The 13,322-nt window shown below is 56.6% G+C and overlaps 1 protein-coding gene across 4 annotated transcripts in view; it reads right to left on the reverse strand.

Annotated features, from left to right (window-relative positions):
- Positions 1 to 430: 430 nt before the first annotated feature.
- The window catches only part of Crb2 (crumbs cell polarity complex component 2), a 46,446-nt gene continuing 33,554 nt past the window's right edge, over positions 431 to 13,322 (reverse strand). For 2 of the 4 annotated variants that reach the window (XM_052725250.1, XM_052725249.1), the window contains exons 3-13: positions 11,186 to 11,381; positions 10,961 to 11,100; positions 10,269 to 10,454; positions 9,939 to 10,052; positions 6,673 to 7,545; positions 6,082 to 6,590; positions 5,325 to 5,490; positions 3,536 to 4,304; positions 2,978 to 3,094; positions 2,162 to 2,288; positions 431 to 976 (exon numbers count right to left, since the gene is read on the reverse strand). In XM_052725250.1, coding sequence (XP_052581210.1) covers positions 752 to 976; positions 2,162 to 2,288; positions 2,978 to 3,094; positions 3,536 to 4,304; positions 5,325 to 5,490; positions 6,082 to 6,590; positions 6,673 to 7,545; positions 9,939 to 10,052; positions 10,269 to 10,454; positions 10,961 to 11,100; positions 11,186 to 11,381 — 3,422 coding nt within the window. In that variant the 3' untranslated portion in view covers positions 431 to 751. Of the gene's footprint in view, positions 977 to 2,157; positions 2,289 to 2,977; positions 3,095 to 3,535; positions 4,305 to 5,324; positions 5,491 to 6,081; positions 6,591 to 6,672; positions 7,546 to 9,938; positions 10,053 to 10,268; positions 10,455 to 10,960; positions 11,101 to 11,185; positions 11,382 to 13,322 lie in introns of all 4 variants that reach the window. The other 2 variants (XM_052725251.1, XM_052725252.1) reach the window with 2 other exon arrangements.

Consider the following 13,322-nt stretch of genomic DNA (forward strand, 5'->3'; position numbering starts at 1 on the left):
GCTTTTGTTCTGGAAGCCAAGAAGCCCCCCTATTCCCCAGCTTCTCTGGGACAAAGGCTGTCCTTGGAGGTTGGACAAGATGTCAAGACCAAAGTCTAGGAGTTTGGGCAAGCTCTGGCCTGTCCAGTGCTAGAGAGCGTGCAGCCTTGGGCTTCCCCTGTCTCAGAGGCATCCTGGTTGTCCCCAGCCATGAAGCAGCCACTTCCCCTGTGAAATCACTTGCCACACTACAGTCATGTAGACACTCTCAGGGCATGCCCACACACCCTGTCACAACACAGTACAATGTGCAACACATCCCACATTCATTCTCTCTCTCTCTCTCTCTCTCTCTCTCTCTCTCTCTCTCTCTCTCTCTCTCCCTCCCTCCCTCCCTCCCTCCCTCCCTCCCTCCCTCCCTCCCTCCCTCCCTCCCTCCCTCCCTCCCTCCACTCTCTTCTCATGTCTTCTCTCTCCTCCAAACAGAATGATATACACACATGCACCTGTCAGTCATACCAGGGGTACCCACACGTACCCTCCTATACACAGCCCAGCAGGTCAGAGACATTCGTACCCCACAGCCTCCTCCGCTTCCCTGAGTTGTTCCCCGTTTTCTGACTCCATGATGGACAGGGGCAAGGGTTGCCAACCATGGTGGCACATCCTGTGGGTGTCCTAGCTCTGGAAATAGTCTCATCCAGCCTCCAGGTAGAGGTTCTGCAGTGATCCTGTAGGACCTTTAGGGCATGGCACCAGCAGCCAGACCAGCCTAGATAAGTCTTTCCTCTGGTGGCACCTTGAGGACACTGTCCATCTCCAGACGAGCCCCTGCCACCTCCTGCTGACTTGGGCTGTAGGTGCCCTCAGACTGGCGGCGCTTTCTCGCAGCCAGGATCCCTGAGAGGAGGCCCAGGAGGAGGAGGAGGAGGCAGGCACAGGCTGCAGGCACTGCTACCTCCAGCAGCGGGAATGGCAGGGGCAGAGGCAGGCTTTTCTGCAAGAGATGAGAGACAAAAAGATTCAGACAAGTAGGCTTCCCAGAGTCGGTGAGAGAGGCAGCCCCTGGGTGTGCAGGCAGGAGCCAGGAAGCCACCTGTCCAGGCCAACCTAGGGGTGCTGCCTAGCCCTGGCTAGGAGGGTAGACAGGAGACATTCCAGGAGTGCTTGTGGGAGTTAGGGGGTGTCACAAAATTCAACAACAGTCAGCTGAAGTAAAGCAGGAGCAGAAAGCAGAGCCCACTGATGAGAGACTTCACGATTGCTGCTGCCGGCTTGCAAGGGGTTGCTCTGGCAGCCTGTCCCTGGCAGACTTGAGCCTGGTTTGGGGGTGAGGGCAGCGTTCCCCATCTCCAGTCCTGCAGTGACCCATCAAAGATTCCTCATACTTAGAACTCTTAAGTCCTGGAATCAGAATCCCCGCAATCCAGACTCACCGTCTCCCCTGAGGTTTGTTTCTCAGCCTCCGGTCACCTGCATCCCCACCCCCACCCAGCATTCACACCTGGAGAAGGGAGCCCCAAAACTATAAAGTTCACACCTTCCCCCTCTCTATCACTTCAGCAGGAGCTGTAAAGCCATTTCCTTTCCCTGGGCGGGTGGGGGATGGTATATAGTGTGTAGGTGGGGAAGCAAAGCCTGTAAAAGTTCAACTTGAAAGGAACACTTCCCAGAAGCAAAAGGGACTCCTGGCTTACAACCAGCCTTCTGGGAGCCTCCTTGAATCAAGGCACTCCCCGGACTGCCCTTCCAGAAAACCGTTTATCGGCACCCACTGTGGCCTCAGAGCCTCTCCAAGGCTTGGTGCTGCTCCCCACAGGTCCAGTGCTCTGTCAGCTGAGACTTCTTGGGGCAGGGATACCTGCAGTGCTGGATCTGCTTCAGAAACTGCTTGGAACTCAAGGAGACTATAAGCCCCATGGTCCTGTGGGCTCAGAAGCCAGTCCCAACCTACCCCACTGCCACTACCCTAGATACCACCTGGAAGCCCCAGACTGTGCCTAATGGCTGGTGGGCTCCCCAAGCTCTCCCTGAAGTGAAAATACATCCTTCATGGGGCCGTCCCCCCCACCCTCAGCAAAGCTCGTCCAGTGCCAAGTCCACAAAGACCATACCCTCCCTGTCCACTGACTCTTGCTAAGGTCCAAATAGGCTTGGCAGCCCACCCCTAGGTACCACTCACCACCACTTCACAGAACTGGCCAGAGAATCCTGCATTGCAAGTACATTCAGATATGCCACTGACTGCCCGGCAGGTGCCTCCATTCAAGCAAGGGTTGGCTTCACAGGGTAGGTCAGGACTCTGACACCTGGAAGAGACAGAGGCTGAGGAAGCCACCTCCACCCAAGCATCAAAGCCTATCCAGCCACTGTTCCAGCATGGCTGAGTTCTGCCAAGTGACCAGAGCTGAAGATGATTTCTGTCACCTATCCACTCCCCTGGGGCCCAATGTTCATGACTGAGAAGGGCTCCTACTCCATGAACGTGAGGAAGAGCACATGGCAGGGAGGGATGCCAGCTGCACCTCTTGGAGGCCCAGAAGTTAAATTTGGGCCATGTCCACTGAGGACCAAAGGGCTTTAAGAAACTAGGAGGGCTGGGTGGCGGCGGCGGCGGCGGCGGCGGCGGCGGCGGCGGCGGCGGCGGTGGCGGCGGCGGCGCACGCCTTTAATCCCAGCACTTGGGAGGCAGAGACAGGTGAATCTCTGAGTTCAAAACCAGCCTGGTCTAAAGAGTGAGTTCCAGGATAGTCAGGACTACACAGAGAATCCCTGTCCAAAAAAAGAAAAAAAGAAAGAAGGAAGGAAGGAAAAATAGAAGGAAGGAAGGAAGGAAGAATTGGCTAGACAACCACTGTCCTGCTGACATCTAAGAGACAGTGGTCTTGGAAGTCCCAGAAGAACCAAGACAAGAAAGACTCCATTTCCCTTGCCCAGGCTGGGAAATCCAGGGGCAACCTCCCAGTCAACCTTCCAGGACCCTGGTCCCCAGACCCACCTCAGGCCAACAAAGCCTTCCCGGCAGCTGCAGTTGGTGCCTAGAGGTCCACCCTCACAAGGGGTGCCATCCTTGCAGGTGGCATTGAGGCTACAGCCCTGAGGCAGAACAGGCACCCTGCAGAGAAAGCACAAGGCTGGGTGGAGGTAGGGTGCTGGAAGCTGGCCACAGTGCTCTCATCTGCGGAATGCAGGCCCACCCTCTACAGCCCTCCCCCTGAAGGAAGCAGAGGAACACTGGGCTGTGGTTCTGCTCCTTTCCCATGCCACAAGAGCTGAGGCCCTTGATACGTGCTGAAATTAAAGGGCAGGGCAGGACAAAACAGTTCCTAAACTTCTTGAGAGGGTTAGGCAGCTCTAGACCCAGGAGGAAATGGGGAGAGTTGCAAACTTGCTTCAAAGCCCCCAAATCATGCCCCTAACTCTCCTCAAACCACAATGTTTTTTTCTGAATTCAAATTTAGCCTGTATTTTAACCTGTGTGTCATCTTTTTGAGCATCAAACAGAGGCTAAGGAGAACTCATCCCTCCTAATCCCTCTGTCCCCTGCCACCCGCACCTGCAGCGCGGACCCGCGAAGCCTGGAGGGCAGCGGCACTCGAAGCGTCCTTCGGGGCGCGCGTGACATTGGCCCCGGACACAGGGCGACGAGCGACAAGGGTCAGCGCGGGCCTCGCAGCGGGGTCCCTCCCAGGCCGGGCCGCAGGCACAGGCGAAGACATCAAAGAGGTCGCGGCAGGCGCCGCCGTGCAGGCAAGGAGAGGACGCGCACACGGGCGCACCACGGCATCCGAGGCGCATGGCTGGTGACCCAGGCCAGGCCACGAAGTGCTCGCGGGCTCCGGGGATCGCACCCGGTCGCGGAGGCGCAGAGGGTAACGGGAGGCCACCGAGAGCCACGCGGCCCAGGCAGCCTGTGAAGTTCTCAGCCAGCAGCACGCGCACAGCGTCTGGGCCCTGCAGGAAGCCCAGGTCGCCGCCCAGGCCCTGCAAAGCCAGGGGCGTCGCCGCGCCGTCCAGCCACAGCAACCAGCGTGAGGCGGTGGCTTGTGGGAGCTCCCGGGCCAGACGCACGTGGTGCCAGGCTCCGTCAGCCACGAGCGGCCCGGGCGCGGGCAGCACCGAGCCCGCCACATCCGCTGCCAGCGAACCGTTGTGCAGCGCCAGCCAGATACCCGAGTGGGCGCCCTGCGCGGCGCGCAGCAGCCCAGCCTCGGGGTCGCGAGTGCGGAAGGCCAGGGTGAGCACGCTCAGCGCCCGTGCCCAGGACACGTTGTGGCCGCTGAACACAGCAGGAGGACCCTCTCGGAACGTAGTCTCGGTCACACCTACAGAAGTTAGAGCCACTGGGAAATGACCTGCCACCTTGTCCACACACCACCCGGCCCCCAGGCGTGCAGGTGGTAGGGTCCACTGTCCATAACTACTGACCAGGGCAGGCACCTGTCACCTGCAGCCTCCATTTTCTACCCCTTACACATTCTCCATCTGGAGGGAATCAGTTCCAGGGCAATCCTAAGGGGACCCACAACACCTGCTACCCTGAAAGCCTGGGACACAGCAACAATATTAACTCCTCCAAAGTCCAGCCTGCTCCCCTCCTCCTTGAAGGAGGCGCACTCTTCACTGCATTCAGGTGCATGTCTAGTCACATCTCTCTCCCCTTTACAACCTTCTGTAAGTCTGGCATGTAGCTCAGTTGGTACATGCCTAGCATGTAGGAGGCCCTGGGTTCCATCCCTGGCACCCCACAAATTGGGTGTGGGGACCCACATCTGATGTCCCTAAACTAGGGAAGTTGAGGCACTACAATCACAAGTTCAAGATCACTCTTTGCTATATAGTGATTTCAAGGCTAGCCCGAGCAATGTGGGATCCTTTAGTCTCTGAGCTAGGCTTCAAATCCCTACCAACTTCTCAATCCATCTTCTACAGCATCTTCCTAATCTTGTGTTTCTGCTATCCTTAAGAACCTCAAAACCTCATACATGCCACCCCACTTTCTTTTTTTTTTTTTTGGTTTTTCGAGACAGGGTCTCTCTGTGTAGCTTTGCGCCTCTCCTGGAACTCACTTGGTAGCCCAGGCTGGCCTCGAACTCACAGAGATCCGCCTGGCTCTGCCTCCCGAGTGCTGGGATTAAAGGCGTGCGCCACCACCGCCCGGCGCCACCCCACTTTCTAATGTTCCTCTCCTCTGGCTTCCTTGAAGTTGCTTTGGAAACCCTTCTCTGTCCCTCAGAATGCAGTGGCCCACCACACTGGGGTTGTTGGCACTCCTGGTCCACAGCCCAACGTCCCATAAACCCTAAGGAATCTAACCAACTTCAGTGTCCTGCACCCAAACTCACATACAAAGCCGTCGGGAACCTCCTCACAGGTGGCAGGTGGGAGGCAAGGCCGGCTAGGGCACCACAGCTGCTGGGCACAGGTGGGCCCTGTGAAGTTGTCCGAGCAGGTGCAGTAGAAGTCATTCCAGGTGACGTGGCAAGTTCCACCATTGGAACAGGGATGGGGCTATGGAAGAGTCAGGATACCCATGAGCAATCAGGAAAGCAGCATCTCACCCCCCTGACCACCTCACCACAAAGTTGAGGGGAACTTGTCATCACTACAGATTTTGGGCCTTACCCTGCCAGACCTGGCCTTAAATGACGGCCACTGGCACCAGGTGGAGGTGGCACTCCGCCTTGGAGCCCTGCAGCTTCGGCTCTGGCATGTAAGGCCCATTTCCTACATTACAGATGGGAAACTAGACCCAGAGAGGTGAAGCCACTTGGTCTGAGGGCCCAGGCAGGAAAGAGGCTAGCCTAGCTCACACTGGGTTATTCAGCTGATGCTCTCTCTGCTCACAACCCTCGCTGCCTTTTCCCACAAGCACCAACTACAGAAAGGCTGAGGCCCTCCTCTGTCACGGTCAGGCTGTCTTCTCAGACTGGCACAAATGGGATCACGGGACCACTGGAAAGAACAACTGGACAAGGAGGAAGTGGGTATACTCTACCACTCTTATGACAGGACTGTGAGAGGTCACATGACTGTCTGAGCCTCAGTTTGTCCTATGTCATAGCACTGATTCTAGCTAAGGACCTTCTCCCAAGCACTCACATTGCACATGTCCTCAGAGACACAGCCCTGGGTGAGGTTAGAGGACTGACCAACATCCAGTTCGCTGGGCCAACTTAAGTTCTCCGTTGGTGAAGAGAAGAAGGGGAGGTGGAGGCCATTGAGTCGCAGGTCCTGGAGACAGCCCCGGAAGGGCCCACCCCAGGGCTGGGTGTCCTCGAGGTAGAGCTTCCCACCCACATACAGCTGCTGGCCCAGGTCCTGCAGCTGGTCAGGACCAAAACGGAGCATCACCAAGTGGCGGAGCCCATCATCCCAGTGCCCAGGGAGGATCGCAGCAGGATGTCCCGGCACCTCAGTCCGGATCTGGCCCTCACTCAGGGACACAGTTAGGCTAGCCACTGAATCATTGACAAACTGGAGTAGCAGACCAGCAGGCTCCCGAGTGCGGAGAAAAAAGGACACAGTGAGGTTTGGGCCTAGCAGCTGATGGAGCAGGAAGGAGACTGAGCTCATGGTGCCGCCCAGGCCAAAGGTGGCAGCAGGAATCTCTGCAGGGAGAGACAGTACTGGGGTGAGGCCAGCAGGTCAAGGGCCCAGCACTCATGCTACCTCCCACCTGCTGACCCTCACCGTCAGTGCATGTGGGCCCATGGTAAGGCCTGGGGCAGTCGCAGCGGAAGTGAGTCCACAGGTCCACGCAGGCCCCTCCATGGGCACAGGGCAGAGGTTGGCATGGTTCCCTGCGCTTGCAACCCAGCAGCACATTTCCATTGAGTTCCTCAGGCAGCAGAAGGTGCCCTTCCACATGCACATCCTGGAAGCAGCCTGCAAAGGCCCAGCCACCCAGATGGATAGAGTAGGGCCCAGGAGGCCCAGAGGCCACTGAGGCTGTGGGACTTGTAGCCACAGGACCAGAGACCACACAGAGCTGGCCAGGGCAGCCCTCATGCCAGAGTCGAAGCTGCAGGGCCCCAAGGCGGAGTGCCACCTCCACCTGGTGCCAGTGGCCGTCATTTAAGGCTAGGTCTGGCAGGGTAAGGACAAGCACAGCGGTACCTTGTCTCCAGAGTGTGGCTTTGAGTGTGGCCCTCATCAGTACCAGCTCCAAGCTGACCTGAGTGTCCTTGAGAGTGGCCAGGGCCCCAGCAAACAGTGTGGTACGAAACGTCAGTAACAGACCCAGAGAGTCACCAGCTGGCACCAATCCCCACACAGAACTTCCGGATATGACCGAGAAGGTGGTGTTCTGGCCACAGAAAGGCCCATAGGTCCCAGGTGGGCAGCGGCAGGCATAACCGTGGAGCCCAGACTTGAAGGTGGGGATGCAGGTGGCAGCCAGTGGGCAGGTGTGGTCCTGGCAGCCTGTGAGCTGGACAGAACAGTCCTGCCCACCCCAGGCCTCAGGGCACTGGCAGATATAGCCTGCTACAATGTCACTACAGGTCCCACCATGCAGGCATGGTTCTGACTGGCACTCATCCACATCTTCCTGACATGTCAGGCCTAAAGGGGAGAGATCAACCAAGAGTCAGTATACCAGGCCAGAGCCAGAGCCTCCGACCAGAACTCACATGCCTCTTGGTGATGCTGACCCTTGGCCCCTATAAACCACATTCCCCAGGGTCCCCTTCCCTGGCTACGCCTGTTAAGTCTCCATGCCCTGTGGGTTTGACCCCCTGACTCCACCTTCCACCCTGTGCCTCTTCCCTTGCCAGCTTTTTGAGCTGATCTGGCAGCCTCCAGGTCAGCTGCCTTCAGAAGTTCCTCCCTACCCATCTCCAAAGTAACCAGAGGTCTCTTTCCAAGGTATCATCTGGTCATACTCCTTTGAGGCATATGGCCCAGCCACTCACCTTGATATTCAAGACTGTCATAGGTTAGGCCCTACCAGGCTCTCACGCCTCAACCTTGCCCCCTGAAATCCTTAAACTTGCTATTACTCTTAAGTATTTTCTAAAAAGTCCTGCCTCAACTTCCCTTACTATTTTCAAACTCCTCCTCATCCTACAAAGCCCTCAGAGGGCCCAGAGCTTTCCTTCACACCTGACCCAAACTGATCCACCACTCCATCACTCAGACACAACTCCCTAGAGCCCTGCGTTGAGAATATCTGTTTACTTAGCTATTCCCCTCTGAAGCCTGAATCTGTCCTTGGTACCCAGTGAAAGGACTTGGTATAGCCTTTATAGACATGGACCAGCCACAGTGAATGATACAGCTGGAGCACACTGAGCACTCCCCAGGGCCCACTCCTCAGTCCCTCTGCCCAAGGGTCCTTATGTTACCTGAGAAGGTGACACCCCCTCTTCTCCTTCAAGATCAAAAGGCCTACGTGCAACCCCAGTCAGCCAGAGCCTCCACAGCACAAGCCAAGGCCATCTTCACCCCCCACACCTCAGCTGGAGAGACCCAGGCCCAGAGGACTCAGCCAGGATCAGTCAGCCCACACAGCTACAGCTTCTTCTCCCTCACAATCACCAGGCACAGCACAGGCTCCCCAGAAAGGGGCCCAGGACCCACAGTCACCTACAGATGCACCAAGGCTTAAGAAGGGAGCTCCCAGGGCCCACCTTCCTCCTTCCAGACAACTCAGGAATGCAGATGGACCTCCCCCACCAGAGCTAGGGTCTGAATTCAGAGATCTCCTCTCTGCTACCTACTGCCTGTCTCACTGTAAGGAGCTGGGTTCCCACAGACACTGTGACACCCCTCCAGGCTTCATTGCTCTATCTGTGAGATGGGGATGGTAAACCCTACCTTGTGAGACTATGGAGGAGTGGGCCACTGGGGGAGGATGTGGGTGGGAGAGAGGGACTCAGGCAATGGGAACAGTGGACAGGGCATGGGCCACCCAATGTGGGGCATTGAGCTCTAATATCTTTTTTGTTTGTTTGTTTGTTTTTGGGTTTTGGAGAGAGGGTTTCTCTCTGTAGCTCTGGCTGTCCTGAAACTCACTTTGTAGACTAGGCTGGCCTTGAACTCACAGAGATCTGCCTGCCTCTGCCTCCTGAGTGCTGGAGTTAAAAGCGTGCACCACCACGCCTAGCAAGCTCTAATATCTTTTGAGTGGTCAAGATAGAAGGGAGGGAATGTATCTCCAGCCCCTTCCCCAAGCAAAGAAATCTGCCTCCAGGGACCGGCAGGGAAAGGAGCTCGTGTTGGGTGCTAGGCAGGAATGCTGGCCTGTGGGGGAGTACTGCCGGCATTCCAGTGGGGGCAGGGACACGAGAGAGGGGAAGTCTGTGTGCAGTTCCTGGGTCCATGGGTAGCCCTGTGTTTGCAATGAGAGCTTTCACACCCAGCCACTGACGGCAGGCACAGATCCCAAGAGACAAAGCGTGTCCTTCAGAAGGCATGCACCTGTGCACAGTTCCGCCTCTCTTCTGGTTTGGCTGAGGCTCTGCCCGCTTTGATTTGATAGCAGGGTTCGGGGGCCATCTTCCTGGTCATCACTCTGCTGTTCCTCCCAAAAGCCTGCAGCCTCAGCCACCAGACAGCTGTATATGAACCCCCAAAATGACTCCAGTCCAGGCCCCTCTCTTGGGTTAGTCCCTGGTCTCCCAGGCTGGCCCTGGCTCCACAGACATTCAGTATCTACAGGGCTGAAGTCACCAACCAGCCAATCAACCATCAGCCAACATTCCCCAGAGCAAGAGATCATCTTGCAACCTTGATACCACCTACTCCATGCTTCCCTCCTGACTATATTCAAACTGACCGGTCCCTCCCCTTCCACTTACAAAGCTGGAGTTCCAGGTCAGCACACACACCCCAGCTGTCACCTGTGCCACCACACCCACCTCCAGCCTCATTTCTTGTATGTATCAATTCATTCAGCCAGAAGGGATCATATCACCCAGCCTCACCTCCACGCCAGGCCCGCCCCACCTGTGCACCTGTGTATCCATCCTGGCAGTAGCACTGGAAACCATTGGGCAGATCCTGGCAGCTGCCACCATTGAGGCATGGTCCTGAGGCACACTCGTCCATATCCACACTGCAGTCATCCCCTATAAAAGAATCAGGTGTGGCTGCTGCCTGCACCCCCAGAGGCAGACAAAAACCAAGAGTCCATTTTAAAACTGGGGAGACTGAGACCCAGAGAGAAAGAGAGGAGTATGGACTCAGGCAAGGTGGCACCTGGCAGGACCAGGCCATGGGCAAGGCTGGATACATCCTTGGGGATCTGGACCCTGGCTGAGTGCTTCTCCAAGAGGTTAACTCACCAGCAAAGCCCAGAGGACAGGTGCAAAGGAAGCCAGCAGCGTGACTGAAGCTGAAGGCTCCTGGGAAAGTGGCCTGGACACCCCCATACAAGGCTGGGTCGGAGCGCTGCAAACACAGGCCGCCATTATGACAGGGGTCCGATGCACACTCATCCTCATCCACTTCGCACCGCTCTCCGCTGAAGCCTGAGGCATATATGAAGACATCAGGAATCGCAAAGTGCCCAGGCACCTCCCTTCGATGACCCAAGCCAACCCAGGGCGGGACAGGGACACAAGCTCAGGATGCGGATGCTGACAGAGGACCAGCAGGGGCAGTGATGGCCGGCTACCAATTGCTGCGAATACTATGTACTATCACTCAGACACCCTTCTTGTGTACCAGGCATGCTGTCACTGCTCTCTACTATCCAAAGGGCAGGTGCTGTTAGCAGCCCTGTTTGCAGATCAGGGAACTGAGATTCATGCATGTAGGTTACACGTGCAGGGCCCAAACTGTACTCACGCGTGCACACGGCTTCATACCTGCCCCACCGCATTGGCCAACACACACACACACACACACACACACACACACACACACACACACACACACACGAGAGAGAGAGAGAGAGAGAGAGAGAGAGAGAGAGAGAGAGAGAGAGATCGGGGGGGGGGGGGGGGGGGGGGGGGAAGCGCAGGCGCGCACACACCTGGCCAGCAGAGACAGCGGAAGCTCCGGAGGCCGTCGAGGCAGGACGCGTTGTGCGCACAGGGCGCTGAAGAGCACTCCAGCACCTCCTGCTCACAGTGCGCACCTTCGTAGCCAGTGTCCACGCAGTCGCACCGGAAACTGGCGTGGGTGGGGCAGGAGCTGAGCGCGTGTCCATCTCGCAACCCACCCTCCCTGCAGCCAGGTCACCCCGCCGAGGGCTCACCCGTTGACCAGGTCGTGGCACACGCCCCCATGCGCGCACGGCTGGCTCTGGCACTCGTCCACGTCCAGCTGGCAGCTAGCGCCTGCATAACCCGGCGCACACACGCAGCGGTAGGAGCCCACGCCATCCAGGCACGAGCCTCCATGCAGGCAGGGCGCTGACGAGCACTCATCTACCTCGGCCTCGCAGGTCACGCCTGGACAGGGGCGGGAGACACGGGAACCACATCTAGAGGGGCGAATAGGGGCCCAGCCAGCAGTCCCAATCTGCTCCAGTTACCCGGACGCCGGTGGCTCGCTCATTCAGAGGAGGTGCTGCTGGGTAGACACAAGAGGACCCTTCTTGCCCTGGCGGCCTCACAGCAGGGTAGGCCCAGAAATGGCTGGTGTTTAAATAATGGTGACCTCAAGAAGAGAGAGAATTGGATCCTTTGGGTACAGGAGCCAGAGTCTGTTCTGGGGTGCTGGGAGCGAGGGTGGGGAGGGAGACTTCTTCAGAAACAGCTTTTGAAGACTGAGATAGGGCAGGTGGATGACAGGTGGTGGCACCTCTCTTGAGGTAGAGGCACAATGCCCTGCGGGAAGGATGGAAAAGAGACAGGACCTGGGGAGAGGGGAGAAGTGGGCGGCATGAGAGCATCCAGTACTTATCAGACCTCCTGCTCCTCCAGACTGGTCAGGCTTTGGGCTCAGTCGTAAAGAGCACTCCCTGCCCTTCCAGAGGTCCAGAGTTCCGTTCCCAGCACCCACACTTGACCTAAAAGAGCAGGCCTGCCTGGTCGGGCTTTCATGAGGATGCTCAGGTAGTATTCGTAGCATTCCCTCACTCCAATCCCTCTTCTAGCATCCCATACACATGACATATACATAGATAAAAATTAAATCTTAAAAAATGTAAGTTGTTGGTAGTGGTAATAACAGTCAATCTTTGTGGTCACCTTGACCAGACTTGGAATCACCTGGGAGACACACCTCTGGCTGTATCTGTAAGGAGTTTACAGGAGAGTTCAACTGAGGAAGAAAGGCTGGGATCCTGGTTTGAATAAAAACAGAAAAATCAAAGAAAGCAAGCTAAGCGCCAGCATCCCTTGATACGGTACGACCAGATGGCTCATGCTGCTTCTGCCATGCCTTCCACATCATGATGGACACATCCCCACAAGAGCCAGAGTGTACCCTTCCTTCCTGTAGTTGCTTCTTGTCAAGTATTTAACCACAGCAATGAGAAGGATAACCAACACAGCAGCTCAGCAGTGTGTTCAGAAGACTCACTGGTGGCTTTCAGAAGGGTGTAAGGAAGGGACACCCCGGACAGGACACCCTGGAGTAGGGTCAGTAACTCCTATCCTGCTTTGGCTTTAAAACTGGAAGTCCCTGGTTCCACCCAGGAATTCCCATGCCTCTGGGGAACCCTAAGTACAAACTGGCCCTCCCAGATAGGAGTGGAGATGGAGGAAGATGGAGAATCTCCAGGTGTGGGGTTTACGAGACATACCCTATCAGTGTAGATTTCCATGGCCTTTTTTTTCTCCAGCCACCTAAGTAGGTTTTGTCATGGAGGCTAAGGAGCCAGCTGCCTCCAGCTGGAGCCCTCCTACTCCCCAGCCAGCAAGTCTCAGGACTCCTCCTTCCCATGACCCTCAAGCCCCACTCCCAGCCTCTGTGCCAGGGAGAGCCAGGCCCAGGCTGCCTGGAATCCCAACTCCCCCATCCTGCTCTGTGCAGGAGGAGGAGAGAAATGAGTCACACAAAGCTCCCTGCTCACATCATCTTCGCTGGCATCCTGCACATGCAGTGCTCACATACCTGCTGACACCCGTACATGATTCCCAAAGAAGCATGCCCAGACATGACACCAGCAGGTGCCCACAGGGCCCTTAGAGCTACTGTACACATGCAGACAGCTGGGACCCACAGTCTCACTTGCACAAATTTACAGACACTGAGAGGGAAAGAGACAGGGACCCAGTGTACCATCTCATCCCTCTATGTCCTTCCTGGAACTTGGTTCCCAGTCTATACCATTTGCCCACAGTTTGAGCACAGTGTCTAAATTCAGGGCTGATGGAAACCCCAGTGTCTACACTGCAGACTCCAGACTGCACTAAATTAAATATCCTTTGAGGACCTGTTCCCAG

Source organism: Peromyscus californicus, unplaced genomic scaffold (genome assembly GCF_007827085.1).
Source record: "Peromyscus californicus insignis strain IS unplaced genomic scaffold, ASM782708v3 Scaffold_7__1_contigs__length_154581171, whole genome shotgun sequence".
NCBI classification, from domain to species: Eukaryota; Metazoa; Chordata; class Mammalia; order Rodentia; family Cricetidae; genus Peromyscus; species Peromyscus californicus.